The sequence below is a fragment of the Amia ocellicauda genome, chromosome 13, assembly GCF_036373705.1.
Source record: "Amia ocellicauda isolate fAmiCal2 chromosome 13, fAmiCal2.hap1, whole genome shotgun sequence".
Taxonomy (NCBI): Eukaryota; Metazoa; Chordata; class Actinopteri; order Amiiformes; family Amiidae; genus Amia; species Amia ocellicauda.
Window position 1 is genome coordinate 29,564,860 of NC_089862.1, and position 19,310 is coordinate 29,584,169.

Genomic DNA, 19,310 nt, shown 5'->3' on the forward strand with positions numbered 1-19,310 from the left:
ATGATTAGCCTGAACTGTGATCTCAAGGATGGGTCACAAGAGGGATCTCTGTGCCAGGGAGGAGGCAAGCTGCTGCTAGGACATTCTCCACTGGGGGCTGTTCAAACACACCCTCCACAATGGAACAATGACACACACACATGTTGTACAGCAAGGATCCTTCAAGCACATTTCTGTAAGTAAATATGCAATGCATACAGGCTGTTGCATACTATCTGTGCGCCCCTGCCAGAGGTGTTACTCAAACACAGTGACTTCATCAGCCACAGGTAATAATTAGCAAACTGAAACAATTGGCAGGCTGCTAATCTGAAATCGACACAATTTGACTTAGTGTCGTCCTCTGCAAACCTTTGTTCTGACTGAGAGTTTCTTTTTAATAGATCAACACTGTAAAAATTAGTTGCCTAGTATGAAAGACTAGGTGTTGCTGGACACACTAATGTAGCAGAAATAGTGAACATCTCATTCTGATTGAAATAACACTTTCCTTTCAGCATTGATGTACTAATAATGGTATATCACATCAGGACAAAATAATGTAAATGTTCTGTAGAAATGTTCTCTCTTTTTGTTTATGTTCTCAGGAATTTAAAGTCTAAAAATAGTCCCCAGATCCTGAATGATTAATATAATAGTTATATTGTAAATAGATTTTCTATTGTAAATCTCATGACAACTATTAATATAATATTAAAATTAATGTATTAATTTACTTACATTCACTAACAAAACCTGTTGGACAGACATGGGATCTTTGTAAACACACTGTAAAACTGGCAAGATTAGGTATAGCTGTTATCATTTTTCATCTCAGGAAAAAGGTTTTGATGTTGGCAAGGACATTTTCATGTCTATTTATAAATCTCTAATTCAGAGTATTCTTACTTTTAATATAGTGTTGTGGTATGGTCATCTTGGTAAAAAAATAAATAAAACAAAGATGGCAAGAGTTGTCAACCAGGCAAGTAAAATAACAGGCATCAAACAGCTACAATTAACAGATCTGTATCAACAAGCAGTCAGAAGAAAAGCTTTTCAATACCCATCCAATTAATTCCTCATTTCAGTTACTGGTCAAGGATGTAATGTTCCTCTGGCATTAAAAAAAAAGTGAGTGTGTGTTTGAGTGAGAGAGCATGTGTGCAGGTAGGTGTTGTTTTTATGGGACAGAGTGTGTGTAGGTGTATGTTAATTGCACGGCAGGGCATGTGTGTAGGTATGTGCTATTAATATGGGAGAATGTGTACATTGCTGTCTTGTTTTTGGTGTGTAATTGTGCCACAATGTAAGCTGACCATTTTTCTCAAGTTTAAGTATTATTGAATGGACAATACAGTTGCATTATTATTATTTAGACACCCTTTTCGCTGTAGACACAGGCGCTGTGCATGCTGCCGAGGCGGGCGAGTCGCATGTGTCATGAGCAGCCGCAGACCTGCGTCATTTTGCAGCGCCTGAAACATGCTTGGCGCCAATCTGGTCTAGGAGGGTAGATGTATACAGGCTTTGAAATTTAACACAACAAACGTATTTTAGCAAGTATGGTAAGTAAAAGCAAGTCGCAGCCTTGTGTTGTTCAAACGACAGCACGACTGTTAAACGTGCCTTTTCGTGGCTGGACAAACAACGATAATCGTGTAATATGACGTGACAGGATAAGTTCGGGATTTCATTTATAATTAGTAACCAGGTTGCTTACTATATTCTTATTTTACACGCTATGCTGGGTTAAATGATCTAACAAATGCATACGAAACGTGTTTACCTAAGTGTTATATGATTTAAATAAGTGTACAAGCTGCGTCATCGCATCAACAACATGGCAGTTGAGCACCAGTAACTTAGGTTTCTAATATTATGGACCCAAAAAGGTATTTGATTAACATGCGCATTCTGATGGGGTTATATAAACGAGTTAGGTAAGGGAAATTACATAACACTACAACACAGTGCTGCGATTTAGGGATATGTCGTTTGATTAAGGTAGAAAACACATGATGCATGTGATATATTTTAGATATATTAATATGAAATCAGAGGGCTGCTTTATCGGTGAGCCTTCTGCAGTTCTTCCAAAAACATCAATTGCGGATGTGCATGAATGCATGGTCTCTGCCACTTGCAAAACCTGCACTGTTCAAGTGTTATATGAAGGTATACAATAAAACAAAGTGGTTTCTGTATTGTGTTGTGAGAGAATAAACTTCCAGTATTTGGCCAGAGATAAATGATAATAAGTAACTTTTTGAATGGAAACATTCGGAGGGGTTTGAATGATGTGCAGAAATGTGCTTCATGGGGAATCCTACAATCAGTTATCTCTTGCAATAGGTATTTTCAATTGATTATTTAAAAGTGCAGGAGAAGCACTTTCTTGCACAAAATGATGGACCAAGAAAAAAAAAATCTAAAAAAAAGAGAGAGATCATCCTTATACTGAAAACCTGAACTGCCAGTAGCTATTATTGTAAACTGTTAACCATCTGTAATCCATTTCCTGACTCTTAGGAACACTTGGCATATTGAGATGTAATAAGTAGAGTAAATGCATTTGAAAATTCCTAAAAGGCACAATTAAATGTTTGTTTGTGTCTGATTTTAATTTTTTCTTCTCCCTAATGTGTGCAGGACATAAGGGCATTCTTTGGGGCGAAGACGCAAAGTAAACCTTCAGAGAAACCATCAAAAAATGGGAACCCCAAAGCTCCCGATGACGGGAAGAAGAAAAAGTCTGGGGCTAAGGTCAGTGCTGGGACATGATAATGAGAGAGCATAGCCCTGTAGGTTTCTCAAGATTTAATACATGCTCAAAACACTGTAATCATTTATTATATAAAGTCTGCAGCACTATCACAAATTGTATCCTTAATGAATAGGAAGTAGCATATATAAGAACTCCTCACTCCAATTAACTAGTTTTAAAATTAATCATTGCTTTATTAGTTGGCAAAAAACATGGAGCATGGATGTTCCAGTTGAAACCTGTCCGCCCTAATGTTTCAGAGAGGCCAGGACCCAGTTCTCTCCAGTATGTGTGGCCTGACAGCAGACCCTCAGCTTGACCTTTTGAACAGCTTATCAAAGGCAAGGACGAGTGCAGGAGCTCAGTATGGACTGCAACTAAGTGTGTATGAATTCAAATGAACAAAACAGACAGGGCCCTCTCAGAGATCACTCTTCTGTTGTTAATGCCAAATCCAAGTGTGCCAGTTTCCTTTTTCAAAGCTGGACAGCTGTAGCGACACGATTGTGAGACGTGACTGTGCCGTGTGTTTCAGGGGAAGAGCCCAAAGAGCGAGGATAAATCGTCAGCAAAGAGAAAGAAACGAAACCGGATTGAATCAGGTGCGTTGTCTGAATTGTATAAAAAACTTTCTTGTTGTTTGCTACCTTCCTCCATGATAGAACCAAATTGGGTTTTTCTGTTAGGGTCAGCTGAAGTGTAAGCCTGCAGGCTACGCAAATACTCAGCATAGAAAAGCAGATGACCACCTAGTGATGGCAATAAGGAGGTCATTATATTGGACAATTGACAGTAAGGAAAATGGATATTAGTTGCAGGAGCAGGAATTGCTCAATAAAACTGGGATTTATTGTGAAATATTCATCGGACAAAATCCTTGGGTTAGCAGTGTTCCTAGAAAGAGTACATCAACTAAGCAGTTTACTGGCACATAGTATTGACATAATATATCAGCATGGCTTCTCCTTGTTGTTTTGTTCAATCCAAGAAAGCTATTATATGAAGAACAAGGGTGCAGATATTCAAAGTCTAGAATACATTTCTAAATTGTTTACCCTGGGCCTGTCAGGTAGGTGGTGGGGTGGAAGTACATCTTCTGCATCTATTTCCATATCCAATTTTACAATGTCTTTCTTTTGCCAAAAAGTGTTGGTTAAGAAGCAGTAAAATAAATTCTCCAGTAATGGCCCCCCCATCTTAACCACTATGCTTGAGAACGGCAATGTAAAACGTAGGCAGTCCCGTTTCCCATTAGCTCAGAGGTTGCATACATAGATACAAGACCATTAGTCACGTTCCCTTGTCTTGTGTACTGCAGATTCAGACGAGGAACTACCTGACAAAAAGCCCAAGATATACCCCAAGGATAATAAGACTTCCAAAAAACCCACACCACCCCCTAAAAAGGACCCTGTTCAATATGTGTCAGAAACAGGTAAGAATCTTCCAGTGCATTTTTTACTGAGGGTCTTCTGATGACCAGATTGGCTTCCTCTCGTTGAACTTTTTGTATGCTACCCTTCGAGAATTGAAGCTCGTACCGCTGTAAACCCCAGTACCTGTAAAGCAAAGCGTAAGTGTTTGATCACCCAGACAGTGTGGGAGAGCGGTGTTGTGTGTGTAAATGTGTGTGATGCCAAACTGTTTGATTTATTCTTTGGTGGCTTCCCCCCATGCTCACTCAGCACTGCAGACGTGTGATTTCGGCCCAAGCGCCCATACTCTCGCAATTGATCAAAGTAAAGCTGTGGTGAACCACAGTGCAGAACACTTTATTCCCCTCGATCGTTTTACCAAATTCAAGTCTGGGCTAGCTATAAAAAGGATCAGGTTTTTGATTTATGCTCAGTAATTATGAATATATCATTCACTACTTGCTATAGAAACACGTTGGTCTCCTAATAACTGAGAATTGCACATTGCACTTCATGCGAATACAGAAAGTGGTTTCTGAGGAATTGAGCAAAAAACTAAAAACTGGTCTGGAAGTAGATCCCCATGACCTTGATTTGGATCATTTTCACCTGAGTGGCGTTCCTCTGTTTTGCGATCATGTAATAATTGTGCGCTCTCTCTCTGGACTGAGGTATCGCTTTGATCTTGGTGAATCGTTCTGCCCCTCTGCTGGATTCCCTTCACCATCGAATGTGCTGATGAGGGAGCCTTTAGGACACACCCTGCAGGTTTATGGTGTTCTGTGTGCAATGGAAATTTTATCTGGACGATGATTACGAAGACATTGGCAGCAGGTCCAAAACTCAAGGCTGTTAATGCTGCAGCAGGGCTGTCACCCTTGAGCTCGGCCTTTAATCCCTGAGAGTCTCACACAGCCTGGGGGACGCTCTGCTTGTTCTCCCCCCGCCCTCTGCCACTGTGTTAGTGGTATGGCCGTCTCGCAGAAGCCATAATTAATCCCACCACCATTTTGCCATCTATACATGATTTTGGACTTAGTTCCAAATTTCCAAGTATACTGGCAAAATGACATTATTGCAAATTGTCTTCTGCTTTCCATCCCAGACGTCACAATTTGGTTAAATCAATTGCTACCTTTCTTTATCAAGTCTACATCACCTGTTTCCAAGGCTTTTGAAATGCAGTAGACAAGGATCCCTCTAAAACCTATACGGTTATGTCTCTCCAGGGTCATTCAGGAGTGAGAGTTGTCCTGCATGCTTGCAGTTTTGCTTAATTTAGTTAAACATTCAGAATTCACAGCAACATGGAATAATGCCTGTGCTCCTTGCCCTAATTGTTCCCAATGAATTTTATAGTTTTATGCCATTTATTTTTTATCTGTATGGCATGTTTGTATATGTGGAGATAATGAAGCAGAATTGTTATGGCTACTTTGTAATGCACTATTGATCATCCCTTAAAGAGTGGATTTCGCTTGGATGAGAATAATACGATAAAATACACATGAGGAGGATAAACTCACTATAACTCATATACAACGACTGCACTGGAAGCCTACAAATCAAGCATTTCCAAAGTGTTTACTTGGTTTACTGATACAACATCATGCTTAGAGTAGTGCAGCAGTGTAATAACTATTATATTTAAAAAAAAAAAAGTTATTGGAAACATGTGGAAAAACATAGTTGAAGTGACGAGGACTGAGCTGTGATCAAAACGCCTCAAACGATACCAGTAAGGAAGAAAAACAACATTGGCAGTAAACTTAATTGAGAAGTATGATGTTTCTTCAAGTGGTAAAAAAAGGCAAGTTGTCTTATTGCTGCTTAATCATATTTGACTGTGACAGGGGAACAAATACATTAGACGCAGTCTCCTCCATGTTGCAACTTCCCAAGTCTGTGCAATTGTACTCGGTAAGACAATCTGAGTGACATTTCCAGCAGTGTAACTTGATTTTAAAAGCCTGGGTGTGATCAACTGAGGTTCCTGTTCTCTTCAGTGCCATTATCCAGGAGTTTCTTCACTGTGGGATGGATTCTAAGAGATGATCATGGATTGATTAATAGTTTTTGGTTCATGTCTGACATTAAACTCAGTTTAATTTAAGACTCTTAACTGCTTGGCCAGAAGGCTTATATATTGCATTTTCTACCAAAGACATAAAGGTATTGTTAGGAAGAACCACTATATAAATCTTTGTTTTGCAAAGAGAAGCAGTTCATGCAGTGAATGGTTTTCTGTGAAAAAGAAAAGGAAGAAACAAGTTGCAACACAGTGGGATTGCCACAGTCCAGTTGTTATTTATTTATTACTTAGCAGAGGCCCTTATCCAGGGCTGTTTACTCAATAAGCATTACAAAAATGCTGGGAGACAGTCAATACAAAATACAATTTAAGCATTACAAACGTGCAGCAGTGCAATCAATATCAAATACAATGTATCCTAGTTCAATGAGGTAACAAGTGCGGATATAATACGGTGAAGTCCGAGGTATGTGCTGAAAGGAGGGGGCATAGGAGAAGTCACAGTAAAACAATAGAAGTTCCAACAATAAATAAGTAAGCAGGAGTAAGTAGCAAGGCCGGTTATTCAGTCAGTGCTCTTTGGCTTCTCCCTAAACTTTGCAATAACCATCATTGTGATGTTTGTTCTCAGAAATGCCTGCAGTAAATTATAAAATTTCAGTGCATGTCGTATTGTGTAGTTTTTTAGTTATCGTAGTTTAAACCTGATTTAGAAACATGATATGTTGGTACTTTTACAGTACTTTTTCAGTGGCCTCTTAAGCAACATTCTCTCTCGGGTCTGTGTTGACCTGCCTACCTGTCTTTCTCTCCCCCTCCTCCCACATATTGAAGTGAGTAACCCTTTAGATAAGTATTGTACCAGTAAGTGTCTTGAATTATACCAGTTTTTTTAAAAGTAATCTGGCCTTGATTTGGGCGGTACTGATTGAAAGTCTAGTTCTCCATCTATTGAGCCTGCAGATGGATACAAACGCTAGTTTAAAGGCTATTTAGTGCTGTATTTTTGGCTGCTACAGGTATGTGGCTTTGAACTAGTTTTGTTTCTGATGCTTTCAGATGAAGAAGATGACACCTTTCAGTCCCTGAAAAAGCCTGTGAAGCCCAAGGAGAATGGTGCGTCGGCTGGAAGCCGTGGCACCAAAGGGAAGCAGTCGCCCATCAAGTCGCCCGTCAGGTCACCCACTAGCCGCACCCCACCAAAAGCAGCCACTCCCTCGAAGCTCATCCCCACCTCTGTGCTGGACTACTTCGGCAGCAGCAGCGTTCAGAGGTCTGACAAGAAGCTGGTGGCGAGCAGCAAGAGGAAAGCGGTGAGTACTGGGCCACTTCCACCTGCACCTTCCACCTTCCACCACCACCAACACGTCTGCTGCACACCTGTGCATCAAATACCAAACTGCTCCATTTCTGTCCCTGTGTTTTAGTCAGAATATTTTGGATTTATGCCCCTAAACTAATATACAATTATAACCCCACCTTATCTTCTCATATTTCACATACCCAAGCTGAGCTGTGCCTGTGACTGAATAAAAGTGTTTAAGTTTTCTGGTTCCAACTCTGTTTTTTCAAGGGAGCCCCTGGGGTCATCGCTAACCAAATCTCGACAGTCACGCCTCTGTCTCCATCGTTTATTGAAACACCTTCTTTAATATTATTGAGCATCTGTTGCCTTCTAGTTTGTTTTGGTTTAAATGACCAGTCCTCATGCCACCCTCCTCTCGGGGAACACTACACTTATGATCAGCCACGAAATGATGGCTTGATTGAGGGTTCCCTGATGCAAGTGTTGGATCTCTTGCTGTGGTATGCAAGGGGAGAGCGCTGCTGTGTCTGGTATTGATGGTGCATCTCTATCAGCCCTCAGAGAGCCCCGAAGACGCCTCGCTGAGCGACGAGGCGATTGCCCAGCAGCTGCAGATGGATGATGATCTGGAGGTAAGGGGACCAGTAGCAGGGAAAAGATGGCCACTAGCCCACCATTCTCTGTTGCCTGGAGTGGGTGGCTAGGAATTCAGCTATTTGATGCCATTTGAAATGCATACATTTACTGTCACCACATACCATCCTTTGCTGTACCATGGATGTCTGATCCAAACTAAAGAATTTGAAATGATTTTGTTACAAATAAATTGGTGGTGGCCTTGTCTGAAGACTGTCAGCAATCTAATTTCAGACAATTGTGTTGGTAAAAACATAACAGTGCAACACACAGAACTGACGGTAACTATCTACGGTCAATATTAAAAATAGAAAACATTGGCGCTGTCTATAATTAGACCGCAAGGTATGTTTAATTTCTATTGGAATAAAATGTCACATTAACCCACTTGTGCTGACCTAGATTTGCTGTGTAATGTGTGATTTTGAGTCCCCTTTTCATACCCTTTTCCAGATGTAGTAAACCAATATTGGATTAAGAAATTGCATATGAAGTTGTTTTTACGGACTGCCATCATCTCCATTGTTGTGTGCTGGCACAGATCATAATTAATCACTGCCATGGAGATAAACTGCATTGCGTTCACCGCTTGAACAGCACTGGCTTTGTTTTGTGTTGTTTTTCCAAGTCTGGTTCCAGCACGGGAGAGACAAAGACACCGTTTCAAACATGCACTGTGTCCGCCCTGCACACTCTTGGTTCAAACAGTTTTTCTCGCTGCCAACATGGCAGGGTCGCAGGTGCCTGGGTAACCACGTGGGTTGGCATTGCGTGGCAAGGTGGGAAAAGCCTGGTCGTCTTTGAACCCAGCCCCTCACCAGTGGCAGAGGCCTTTATCAGTTACAGTGCTGTTTACTGTAAATACCATGTCAGCCCTTTTACATCCCTGTGAAAGCTGACATTTCCTTCCTGCAGAAACAGTTACATGAAGATGAGGAGTTTGCAAGAACACTGGCCATGTTGGACGAGCCGCCAAAACTCAAAAAGGTATGCAACGAAACAATCCTGTATCAGGGGGCTCTCGCATTCACAACCCCAACCCGGTCTATGTTTGTTCCTGTTGCCTCCTGTTGTCATTGTTTTTTGTATTTCACTTTTGGTTTACAGTCCTCTTGTGACCTGAATTTCACTTGTGAATATTCACAATTAAAATGTCTTCAAATGCTTTTTAGTGCCTTGAAATGGCAGGTAATGAATCTTAGCTCATGTTTTCAGCACACAGGAAAAAACTTTCATAAGTATTTCCTAATTAGCCCTCCATTCAATCCGTATCCTTCACATTTCAAGTGAAGATGGCTGTCAGTTCCAAGAGCAGGGAAATTAAGCTGTGTTTTCTGTCTGTGCACTGTGGCCTGTTCTGTCCTCCTAAGTGGACCCACTTTGAGTTGACTCTGGATCCCCCCCGCAGGCTCGAAAGGATTCAGAGGATCAGCCCTCTCCTGGGATGACGCTGACAAAGAGCAGTCCAGTCAAACCACCGAGAGGCGTGGAGAAACAAGAAGGTGAGAGCAGCCAGCAGGCGTCAAAGCCCCTTATTCTATTATTATAATTTTAAAAATATTTTAAAATGCATTGAGGATCAGCAGTTATTTTCATGCTTGTTTACTACAGTTCTGAATAACTTATTGTTATTTAACCTATGCTTCTTTCTGGGGGACCTGGGGGAAGCAAAATGACATCATGCTTTGTGAGATTTGGTTAGATTTATATCTAATGAGTTACATGAATGAAAAGTTACAGGGGCATGTGGGATATTCAGATACTACTGTTTTTGTTGTCACATATACATTTAATATATAACTGTTAAAGGGCTTTAGTAATCATTCTGTTGGAATGAACAGTCAGTCTCCTCCTTCACTCCTTGCTTTCTGAAGCTCTGAGTTCTCAGCACAATGGGAAGGACGAGAGCGGGAGACCAGAGAGCCAGGGGAGCCGGCCCCAGCGAGACAGCGCCAAGAAGCCCACTCCCAAGGAGCCGTCTCCCAAGAAGCCCACTCCCAAGGAGCCGTCTCCCAAGGAGCCCACTCCCAAGGAGCCGTCTCCCAAGAAGCCCACTCCCAAGGAGCCGTCTCCCAAGAAGCCCACTCCCAAGGAGCCGTCTCCCAAGAAGCCCACTTCGAAAAAAGCCTCTCCCAAGAAACCCTCTCCACGGAAGTCCTCTCCACTGAAAGCCAGCTCCAAATTGGCACTCATGAAAAGGAAAGAGGAGACCATCAAGAAGGAGCTGGCCCCGGAGCCCATCGCGCACAAATCAAAAACTGTTTCTCCCAAGAAACAAGCCCTAACCACACCCAAAACTGAAAAAATCTCCCCCAAGAAATCTGAGGTGAGAATGAGAAACTTCTAGACCGGCTTTCCTTTCCTTGCTGGGCGTCTGTGATTTCAAGTGTTTGTGTGTTTTTTTAATGTATATGTTTATGTACCTGATTGGGAAAGCCAGTCTGTCATTTGTAGTTAAGGAAGAAACCTGCTGTTATCAGGTGATACATTTTTAGACAGTCCCTTTACTGGCCTTACTATTTGACTACTTACTCAGGGAAATTAGCAATGTAGGGCAGCATTTTTCCAGACAATATTTTAGGATATGACGGAGTTCTTGCATCCGAGTTATGTTTCCACAGTAACAAAACCCGAGCAGATTCATTCTGTAGAAACCGTTTTGAAAGTTTTATACCACAAATAACTCTGCAGGCATTAGCTCGTTCAGAAACCTTTTATTGCGATTTGATGATCTTCTGCAAAAGATGGAGACATGCCCCAGGGCTGTACCAGCTTAATGCGGCTTTAATGGCATGGTACAGGCCTCAGTGGAGGTGATGAATGCATCTGATGAGGAATGTGCTTATAGTTGCTTAATGCCCACAATCATACCTTCTGTCCATGCTTTTGAAGGCCTGTGGCATTCGGTTTGTCATTGCCCAATTCTTAACTCCTAGGTTCATATTGTAAAAAATAAAAAGCCTTAAAGAGCTTGTGGACCTATATCCCACAAACGTAAAATGTCATTACTATCTATCATTACTGTTCCTGCCGTCTGTTTTCCCTATTGATAATACAGAAATCAGATCCCTATAACGTTTCTAGAACAATCACGTGATTGCTTGTTTTAAAGGTGTGTTTTACCGATTGATGTTAAAAATGCACCTCAGTGGTTTCTGAATTCAGTTTATCTTGGTCTGGCACATGGCATGGTGTACTGTTTATTTTGGAATTGCTTTTTACACGTCTGTATTTTTGTTTCGGCCCCTGAATGTCAACAGTCGAGCCCTGAAGATTCGGAAAAGAAACGGCCGAACTATCAGGCGTTCCGCAACTACCTGAACAGAGAAGGCCCTCGAGCGCTGGGCTCAAAGGAAATCCCCCAGGTAAGGAGCAGCACACACTGGTAAGGTGACGAGTTACTGGTGTATTATGACAATTTATTAAAGATTTTACCAAATGTGTTAAATCTGGATCAGTCTGAAGTGCTTGTGCCATGGGTAGATATTATGTATACTTTCACAGGCATAGCAAAGGTCGTTTTATTTTAATGGGCAGATAAGGACTGGTTATGTGAAAAGTTATTCTTATTTACAATTTGATTACTAAATCGTATTCAAGACAAATGCTGCTAGGAATATTTCAACTGAATGCGTAAACTCTTAATATGATGTCGAGCACAATGCATTCATCCAGTACAAAATGCTCAATGTGGCCTTTATAAAAAAACAGAAAATTGGGTTTCCCTCTCCGAGTGTGCCATGACCCCAGCCTTTATGTCTTGCTCTGTGGAGATCGTTCGGTTCGCCCTTTGAGCCCATCCTCACTGTAGCTCCAGGACAGAGGTAATGCTGATGGATGAGTCGGCGTCCTCAATAGCCCATTAACGTCCCGCTGCAGAAAACTGTATCATCGCGCCGAGTTCTGAGAAGTGCCATTAGAGAGGGAGATATTGCGGCTGTGAAACACTCCCCCATCGATCACTAACACTTTAGTGTTTGTTCTCGGGCACTTCTTCATTTTAAATGGAAAAGACACTCTGAAAAGTGCCACCAAACAGCACCCTTTTTACCGAACGATGTGCTGTATAGTCCTTGCTGTGGCCGTGAGTTGGATTCTCCTGGATTCCCGAGTGTCTCCATGTGTGATTTGTCAGGGAGCTGAGAACTGTCTGGAGGGACTGACGTTCGTGCTCACCGGTGTCCTGGAGTCCATGGAGCGCGATGATGCCAAGTCTCTCATCGAGCGTTATGGTGGGAAGGTCACTGGTAATATCAGCAAGAAAACCAACTACCTGGTGCTGGGCAGAGACTGTGGTGCTTCCAAGACTGAGAAGGTGAGCTTCACAAACACACCCCTGTGCTCATTTGATGCATTATAATGAAGAATGTGTCTGGGTATTTTATTTTTATTTATACCCACTAGCTTGGAATAGATTTTGACTAGTAATGATAGGTCATCGTTTTGATTTGCCTGGTTAATTTGGCCTTGGCGCTATTTTGATTTTCCTGTTGTTTGTATTAGGCTCACAGTTTTGGCACCAAAATCCTGGATGAAGATGGTTTGCTCAATCTAATACGCACCCAGCCAGGCAAGAGGTCCAAGTACGAGGTAGCGGCTGAAGTTGAGGTAAGACACAAAGGAGTTGACCCAGATTCTTCCTGTGGTCCTGTATAATCTGAACTGTAGGAGGGGTTGGGGTGATATGCAAATCATTTGTTTTCTTTCAGAACAAAAAGCAAAAGGTGAAAACCCCAGAGCGGACTGCGAAGACCAAGACCCCTCAGAAAGCGGCATCTGGGGGGAAGAAGAGGACTCCCACGCCCCAGAAGAGGGGGCTGAGGGGGGCAGCCAGCTCTCCAGGGAGAGCGGGCAGACTTGGGGAGAAGAGCGATGCAAAGAAGAGCCTGTCCTTCAAGCGGGAGCCAGAGGGGGCTACAGCTCTCCGAGAGGGTGCGGGGGAGAGTCTGATGTGGGTGGACAAGTATAAACCTCAGTCTCTGAAGAGCATCATTGGCCAGCAGGGTGAGCAGAGCTGTGCCAACAAGCTGCTACGCTGGCTGCGCAACTGGCATCGCAACAACGCTGGCGAGAAGAAGCCCGCAGGTACAGACACGCTCCTATAGGTAACCTGAGAACTACTGCAGCCCTAGGAAGAGGCCTTTTTCATAGCTGTTTAAAGCACGATATTTTACAGTCTGTCAGTGATTTGGCTGAAGGCTGAAACCTGATGGACTAATAAGTTGAGAAAACACTTAAGCACAGGAAGCTTTCTGTTTATACTCATTAGTCATTAAATGGGTGCCGTAAAACACACCCCCCCCCCCCCCAGCAACAAACGTCAATTAGTGTGAACGAGATGAGTTCCAGGGGCTACATTATTTTTCCTATTTAGTATTCACGCCAGTGGAGTTACAGTGATTGTGTGCAGATGTTCAATTGACAATGTCCCTTTAACTGTGTGTCTGCAGCAATGAAGTTCTCCAAATTCGGAGGGAAAGACGATGGCTCTGCCTTCAAAGCAGCCCTGCTCTCGGGACCCCCTGGAGTGGGCAAGACCACCACTGCTGCCCTTGTCTGTGAGGTCAGTGAGCCGGGGCACCTGGGACTACCTGAATGTGCACCGACTGTGTGGCTGTGTTCTGTCATATACGTGTCTGCTGCATCTTGGGGAAAAACCCTGATTTTAATGTGTGGCCTTCTTGCTTTTTCATTGGGTTTTAGGAGCTGGGCTTCAGCTACGTAGAGATGAATGCCAGCTGCACCCGCAGTAAGAACAGCCTGAAGGAAGTGGTGGCCGAGTCGCTGAACAACACCAGCATTAAGAACTTCTACTCGGGTACGCTCTGGTCTTTGTGGCTGTGTGACGGGTTCCACCAAAGACATGTGAAGGGCTCTCCTACCCAGACTTCCGTCAGTTTGCATCAAACCGCAGTACAGAAATGCGAGGTCATCTTGCTGGCCCCAGTAGGATCAAGCAGTGCTGTCTGTTGTCCCAGAGCAGTGTGTGTGCAAGACCCACTCAACACCTCCTTCTCTTCTCCCAGGGGCCTCTCAGACGGTCAGCAGTAAACATGTCTTGATCATGGATGAGGTGGACGGGATGGCGGGGAATGAAGACAGGGGTGGCATCCAGGTACAGAACTGAACGCTATGAAAGACGGTCTTGCGTCTTGCGTTTGGTCTTGCGCTCTCTGAGGCTTGTCCTACACATTTCTTTAGAGAGCGAGATAACCCTTGATGCTTCCTTGTATAACAAAGACAGAACTTAAAAAGTCCTGCACTTCAACAGGTGTGTAATTTGTTAAGTGTTTTTCAAGGCAGGGAAGGAAATAACCTCTGACCCTTGGTTTAGAAATCTCCTGTCAATGTGCCATCAATACAGTGATAAGGGGGTTGATAAAGCGCTCTTCTGGCCCCAGAGCCCCATGCCTTGTTTTACATTGCGTCAGAATTGAAGTCTTCGGTGCATTTTTCATAGTTTGGACATTCATCAGTTTGATATTCACTAGATGTTTGCTGTACAGTTTTGGTGCTGGCAGATGCATCTTAAGTGATACAACCCATTGAATAAATGCAAAAAACCTCTTTGTAGTTTGCAGATTAGGGTGCTTGTCTAGTACTTATAACCCAGCATTTTCTGGCCTTTATAGGAAATGATCGGGCTCATAAAGCAAACCAAGATTCCCATCATCTGCATGTGTAACGACCGGAACCACCAGAAGATGCGCTCCCTGGTCCATCACTGCTTCGACCTGCGCTTCCAGAGGCCCCGGGTGGAGCAGATCAAGGTGAGAGCGCCCATTCACACTCCCAGCGATTGGGCAGATTGGGGCCTTCCTGTCTAAGCTCATGGTGAAGTAGGAAATCTCAGCAGGAATGTGTAGGAAACCAGTGAAGTTTGATATCTACTGAAGGAGGTGACACCAAAGTTTGTTTTCAAGCATTTGCGCCATTTTGGAGTTTGTTGTTCTGTGTTACGACAGTGTTTTCAAAGGAGCGAGTCGTTCTTGTTTGATATTGACTCCATTAAAGGGTTTCTTTATCCTTTAGGGGGCTATGATGTCCATTGCTTTCAAAGAAGGTCTGAAGGTGCCACCGCCGGCATTAAATGAGATCATCCTGGCTGCTAATCAGGACATTAGACAGGTGAGTGAGTCTGCCAGGGCTTTCCAGATGCTGCCCAGAATAACTGAAGTGCCCTTAAGGGATAACTGTGCCGTGTGTTCTCCGTTTATGATCGGTAGATTCTGCACAACCTCAGTATGTGGTCTGCACGGGACAAAGTGATGACCTATGACCAGGCGAAGAGCGATGCCAACAATGCCAGGAAAGACATTAAAATGGTGAGTTTGCCACATTCATTTAACAATCTGTAATGAGCATTTTTAATTCCATTTTAAATTAATGTCTGTCCTTAAAGAATAAACTTGCAGCACTGCTTACTAGACAGATATGGTCTCTAAATCCGTCTCAATTGTGGCATTGCTGCACTTAAATAGTCATTTTATGGCCTTCCTTGATGGGGGAGGTTGGAAACCTAATGAAAAGGAAAGGAACAACTGGGCAGTTCTATGGGAAGTATCATTTTGAAATGTAATGCTGAAGCAGGTTTGTATTATTGTGGAACCCAAACCAGGGCAGGACCTCGGTTAACCAGGTGTTTGCTTTCAGGGACCCTTTGATGTGTGTAGGAAGGTGTTTACTGCTGGGGAGGAGACCGCTCACATGTCCTTGATTGACAAGTCAGACCTCTTCTTCCACGACTACTCCCTGGCGCCCCTGTTTGTCCAGGAGAACTACATCCACGTGAGGCCGGCTGCTGCGGGGTGAGTGTGACCGTGGGGAACCCTGGGGTGGCCGTGTGGTGGTGTACTGACCCTTTCACTGATAAACCTTGGCTGCAGGCTGGAGGCTCGTCACTGCTGCCTGAGGTGTTACTGGTTTACCTGGCCTCACAGTGCCGGCGTGTGTCTCTCATTCTGCAGGAACAACATGAAGAACCACTTGATGTTGCTGAGTAAGACGGCCGACAGCATCTGTGACGGGGACCTGGTGGACCGGCAGATCCGCTCTCGGCAGGTGTGGTCCCTGCTGCCCACACAGGTAGGTCCACTGATTTGATTTATTTGTTTTTAAAAGTTTGTTCTTGTCCCAGTGTTTTGCTCAGTTTAGCATAGTCGGGCTGTAGATTTGAGTAATGATGCAGACAGAGTAAAGTTAGGCTCTGTGTTTGGCTAGGGCTGGGGGCTGGATTACCCAGTGCACACAGAATTCCATCAGTCTAATGCTTTCATCTCCACTGCCCTCAGACAGGATGAGTGCTGGATTGGGCTCAGCTGCACACTGGGGTGTTGGCCGGGATTGGGCATCCGTCTGTAGTGTTGACTCCTGACAGTGTTCTTGCCGTGTTTCAGGCCATCTATGCCAGCGTGTTGCCAGGGGAGCTGATGAGGGGCTACATGAGCCAGTTCCCGTCCTTCCCCAGCTGGCTGGGCAAGTTCTCCTCCACCGGCAAACATGGCCGCATCGTGCAGGAGCTTGCCACGCACATGTGCCTCAGGTGAGCTGCTGGGAAGACAGGGTGTTTCCACGTTTGGGCTCATATGGAGACGAGTACGGGCTCTCGACTGAGTCCAGGCTCACTTGTGTCATAGCTGTGTCTTCAGCAGAGTTGCCGTTTTCGGCTCGAGGTGAATGTGAGATTGCAGTTTGTATGTCTGTTGTGCTGAGCCGGGGAGTGTGTGTTTGTCTGTGTGTGGAGGTGCGAGCGTGTGGTGTGAGCTGTGATCTTTGAACGGACTCGGCTGTCCCTGACAGGACCCTGGCCAGCAGGCAGGCGGTGAACCAGGAGTACCTGCCGTTCCTGCGCGACGCGCTGGTCAGACCCCTGCAGCAGCGCGGGGCCGAGGGGGTCCCACAGGCCGTGCAGCTCATGGACGACTACAACATCGTCAAGGAGGACGTGGACAACATCATGGAGATCAGCTGCTGGGGCGGGCGGCCCGACCCCTTCTCCAAACTCGACCCTAAGGTGAGCCAAACCTCCAACATACAAACTCCCTACCGTGCCTATTGGCCTCATACAGGACAGGGGGCTTCTCTGTTGGGGTCCTGTGCTGTACAGCAGCAGTTTAATCATGGAAAACATGCATTTAAAACAGTCAGCAAAGAAAATATGGTGTAGAGGCGGAAAAGGAGACAAAGGGGTCAAAATATTGAACGAGTTTAACCGAGAGTCCATCTCTGGAAATGCCACAGATACTGGAAAGATGGGAAAAGACAAATACTTTCAAACCCACTGTAGCTTAATGTGAAAGTTTATTGATGTTCAGTGTCATCTCTGCAGTGTTGGCCATTCTAAGGAGCGCCAATATAACATTCAGCATTAGGTTTTATGGTATGAGTGTCAGATTTTAAGGCTGACATTGAATTGCCTGGGGGATTTAGACGCTGTAATGGAAAGTGGGGGGCTATGAGATCTCTGTCACAGGTCTTGATTCGGGGATTACAGACTGACTCTTGAGCTGCTCTGTGTACAGAGGATTGCAGGTCCAGAGATGCTTCTGAAAACAAAATGGGAAGCCAGTGAAGCATTGTTCGGAGCTGGAGAGCTTAATTTGAAATGCCACAGTCGGACGGGTGCTAATTCTCTATCGGTGGAGTAATGGCTGATGGCTGTCAGTTTCACCAACACTGGTGTCGCGCTAATTACATTCTCTTCTCCCTTGCTATCCATTTTAAGAAGCTCTTTACTGCTTCTGCAGGTGGCTGCTCCTAATCTGGGTTCTCATGCTAAGAAGTAAGATCGAGGATGGATCACAAGTGTTTCGCTGCTTTTGAGGCTTGCTCCGTTGTTTTAACGGTTTTCATGTCGTGTGGCCTCTCCAGGTCAAAGCGGCCTTCACTCGCACGTACAACAAGGAGGCGCACATGATGCCGTACTCCCAGCAGGCGGTGAAGAAGGCGCGGCGGGGCACTGTGACGGGCGGGGACCCCGAGCTGGGTGACGAGCAGGACGAGCCGCAGGACAACGAGGAGGAGGAGGAGAGTTTGGACTTGGATGCCATGATTAAGGTGAGGGAGTTTAGGCGCTAATCAAACGGCACTAATAGTAGCCATTAACTTGACCCATCAGCCTGGCACAGAGATGTGCAGCAGGTCTGCCCTTGTATTAGATGCTTCTGAAATACTCTGTCAGTTATTTGCATATCTATATTCCACACTTATATCTATACATAAAGGCATGACTTGACTCTCTAGCTGAGGACTCTAAAATGCTCTACCTTCACAGAAGAAGAAGGTGAAAGCCACGAAGGAAAAGGCCCAAGAGAAAGCTGGGGACTCTGGCAAAGGCAAGGGGAAAGGAAAAGGCAAAGGCAAGAACACCAAGTGAGAGCGGAGAGCCCTTTCTGCTCCCCACGCCCCACAATGCACTGCTGTCCACCCCTGCCATCCTGCTGCTGGGCCGGACGCCGGACGCACCGCTGACTGTTAGACCACCCTTTCCTGCTGTGCGTGGGAGGAACACCTTCTATGCAAGTGATGGACAGCAGGGAACCATGAGGTAAAACTCTGCTTTGTCCATCACTCAAGGGCTGTGTTACAAGACACCTGTACAGAGATTTATTTTGTAATAAAACATTTTTTAGGGATCATGTATGTGTTGACAGCAGTGGCAGACATCGCCACGCACTCCTGCTCAGTTTTCACTGGAGTTTCTGTTCAGTCACTCAGACATAAGGACTAAGTACTCTGATAGCCAATAGGTTGCTTATGCTTTGTGTAGCGCTGATGCCATAATCACTATGATAGGTATTGTGTGACTGTAACACGGTGTAAATATGTATTTGTAGTATATTTGTTTTTGATACTTGGCAGGACACTTACACTTAAATGCTGAACTGTAGTTTACCTTCAATAAAGAGCTTCTCTGCTCGGCTGTCGGTCTGAACCATTAATTCCCAGATATCTGGGATGCTCTGCATTTATTTTTGTATAGGTTTTTTTGTTTTGTATGTTTATTTTGGAAAAAATAAAGGAATAATGTACTGAATATTGATCATGTCGGGTTTTTAACAACGTGAAAGATGGCCTGAAACATGACAGCCAGCCTTATTACTACATACTGACATTGAAAGTGTGTTAAAATTGCATTTAATGTATACTCAGAACTAACCACGTATTTTAGTACTA

General features: G+C 44.2%; 1 protein-coding gene across 3 annotated transcripts; it reads left to right on the forward strand.

The window, feature by feature from the left end:
- Window positions 1-103: 103 nt before the first annotated feature.
- rfc1 (replication factor C (activator 1) 1) lies at window positions 104-19,170 on the forward strand. 3 transcript variants are annotated; one of them, XM_066720526.1, is made up of 25 exons: window positions 105-175; window positions 2,632-2,745; window positions 3,282-3,348; window positions 4,065-4,181; window positions 7,253-7,506; window positions 8,054-8,131; window positions 9,051-9,122; window positions 9,544-9,637; window positions 10,010-10,461; window positions 11,396-11,500; window positions 12,271-12,450; window positions 12,639-12,743; window positions 12,845-13,220; window positions 13,586-13,698; window positions 13,839-13,953; window positions 14,162-14,250; window positions 14,768-14,905; window positions 15,168-15,263; window positions 15,362-15,460; window positions 15,789-15,943; window positions 16,103-16,220; window positions 16,532-16,677; window positions 16,935-17,148; window positions 18,006-18,191; window positions 18,409-19,170. In XM_066720526.1, the coding sequence occupies exons 1-25, from the start codon at window positions 128-130 to the stop codon at window positions 18,508-18,510; spliced, it is 3,633 nt and encodes a 1,210-aa protein (XP_066576623.1). In that variant the 5' UTR covers window positions 105-127; the 3' UTR covers window positions 18,511-19,170. The 3 variants fall into 3 exon arrangements, with proteins under 3 accessions (XP_066576625.1, XP_066576623.1, XP_066576624.1); XM_066720527.1 differs by lacking the exon at window positions 105-175 and adding an exon at window positions 1,420-1,547; XM_066720528.1 differs by lacking the exon at window positions 4,065-4,181 and having other exon boundaries at window positions 104-175.
- Window positions 19,171-19,310: the final 140 nt, after the last annotated feature.

Bases quoted from the DNA above. Each gene is read 5' to 3' on its own strand.
- rfc1 (XM_066720526.1), top strand. From the start codon at position 128: ATGACACACACACATGTTGTACAGCAAGGATCCTTCAAGCACATTTCT. The intron at 176-2,631 runs GTAAGTAAATAT...TAATGTGTGCAG, and splicing joins GATCCTTCAAGCACATTTCT to GACATAAGGGCATTCTTTGG. The intron at 11,501-12,270 runs GTAAGGAGCAGC...GTGATTTGTCAG, and splicing joins GCTCAAAGGAAATCCCCCAG to GGAGCTGAGAACTGTCTGGA.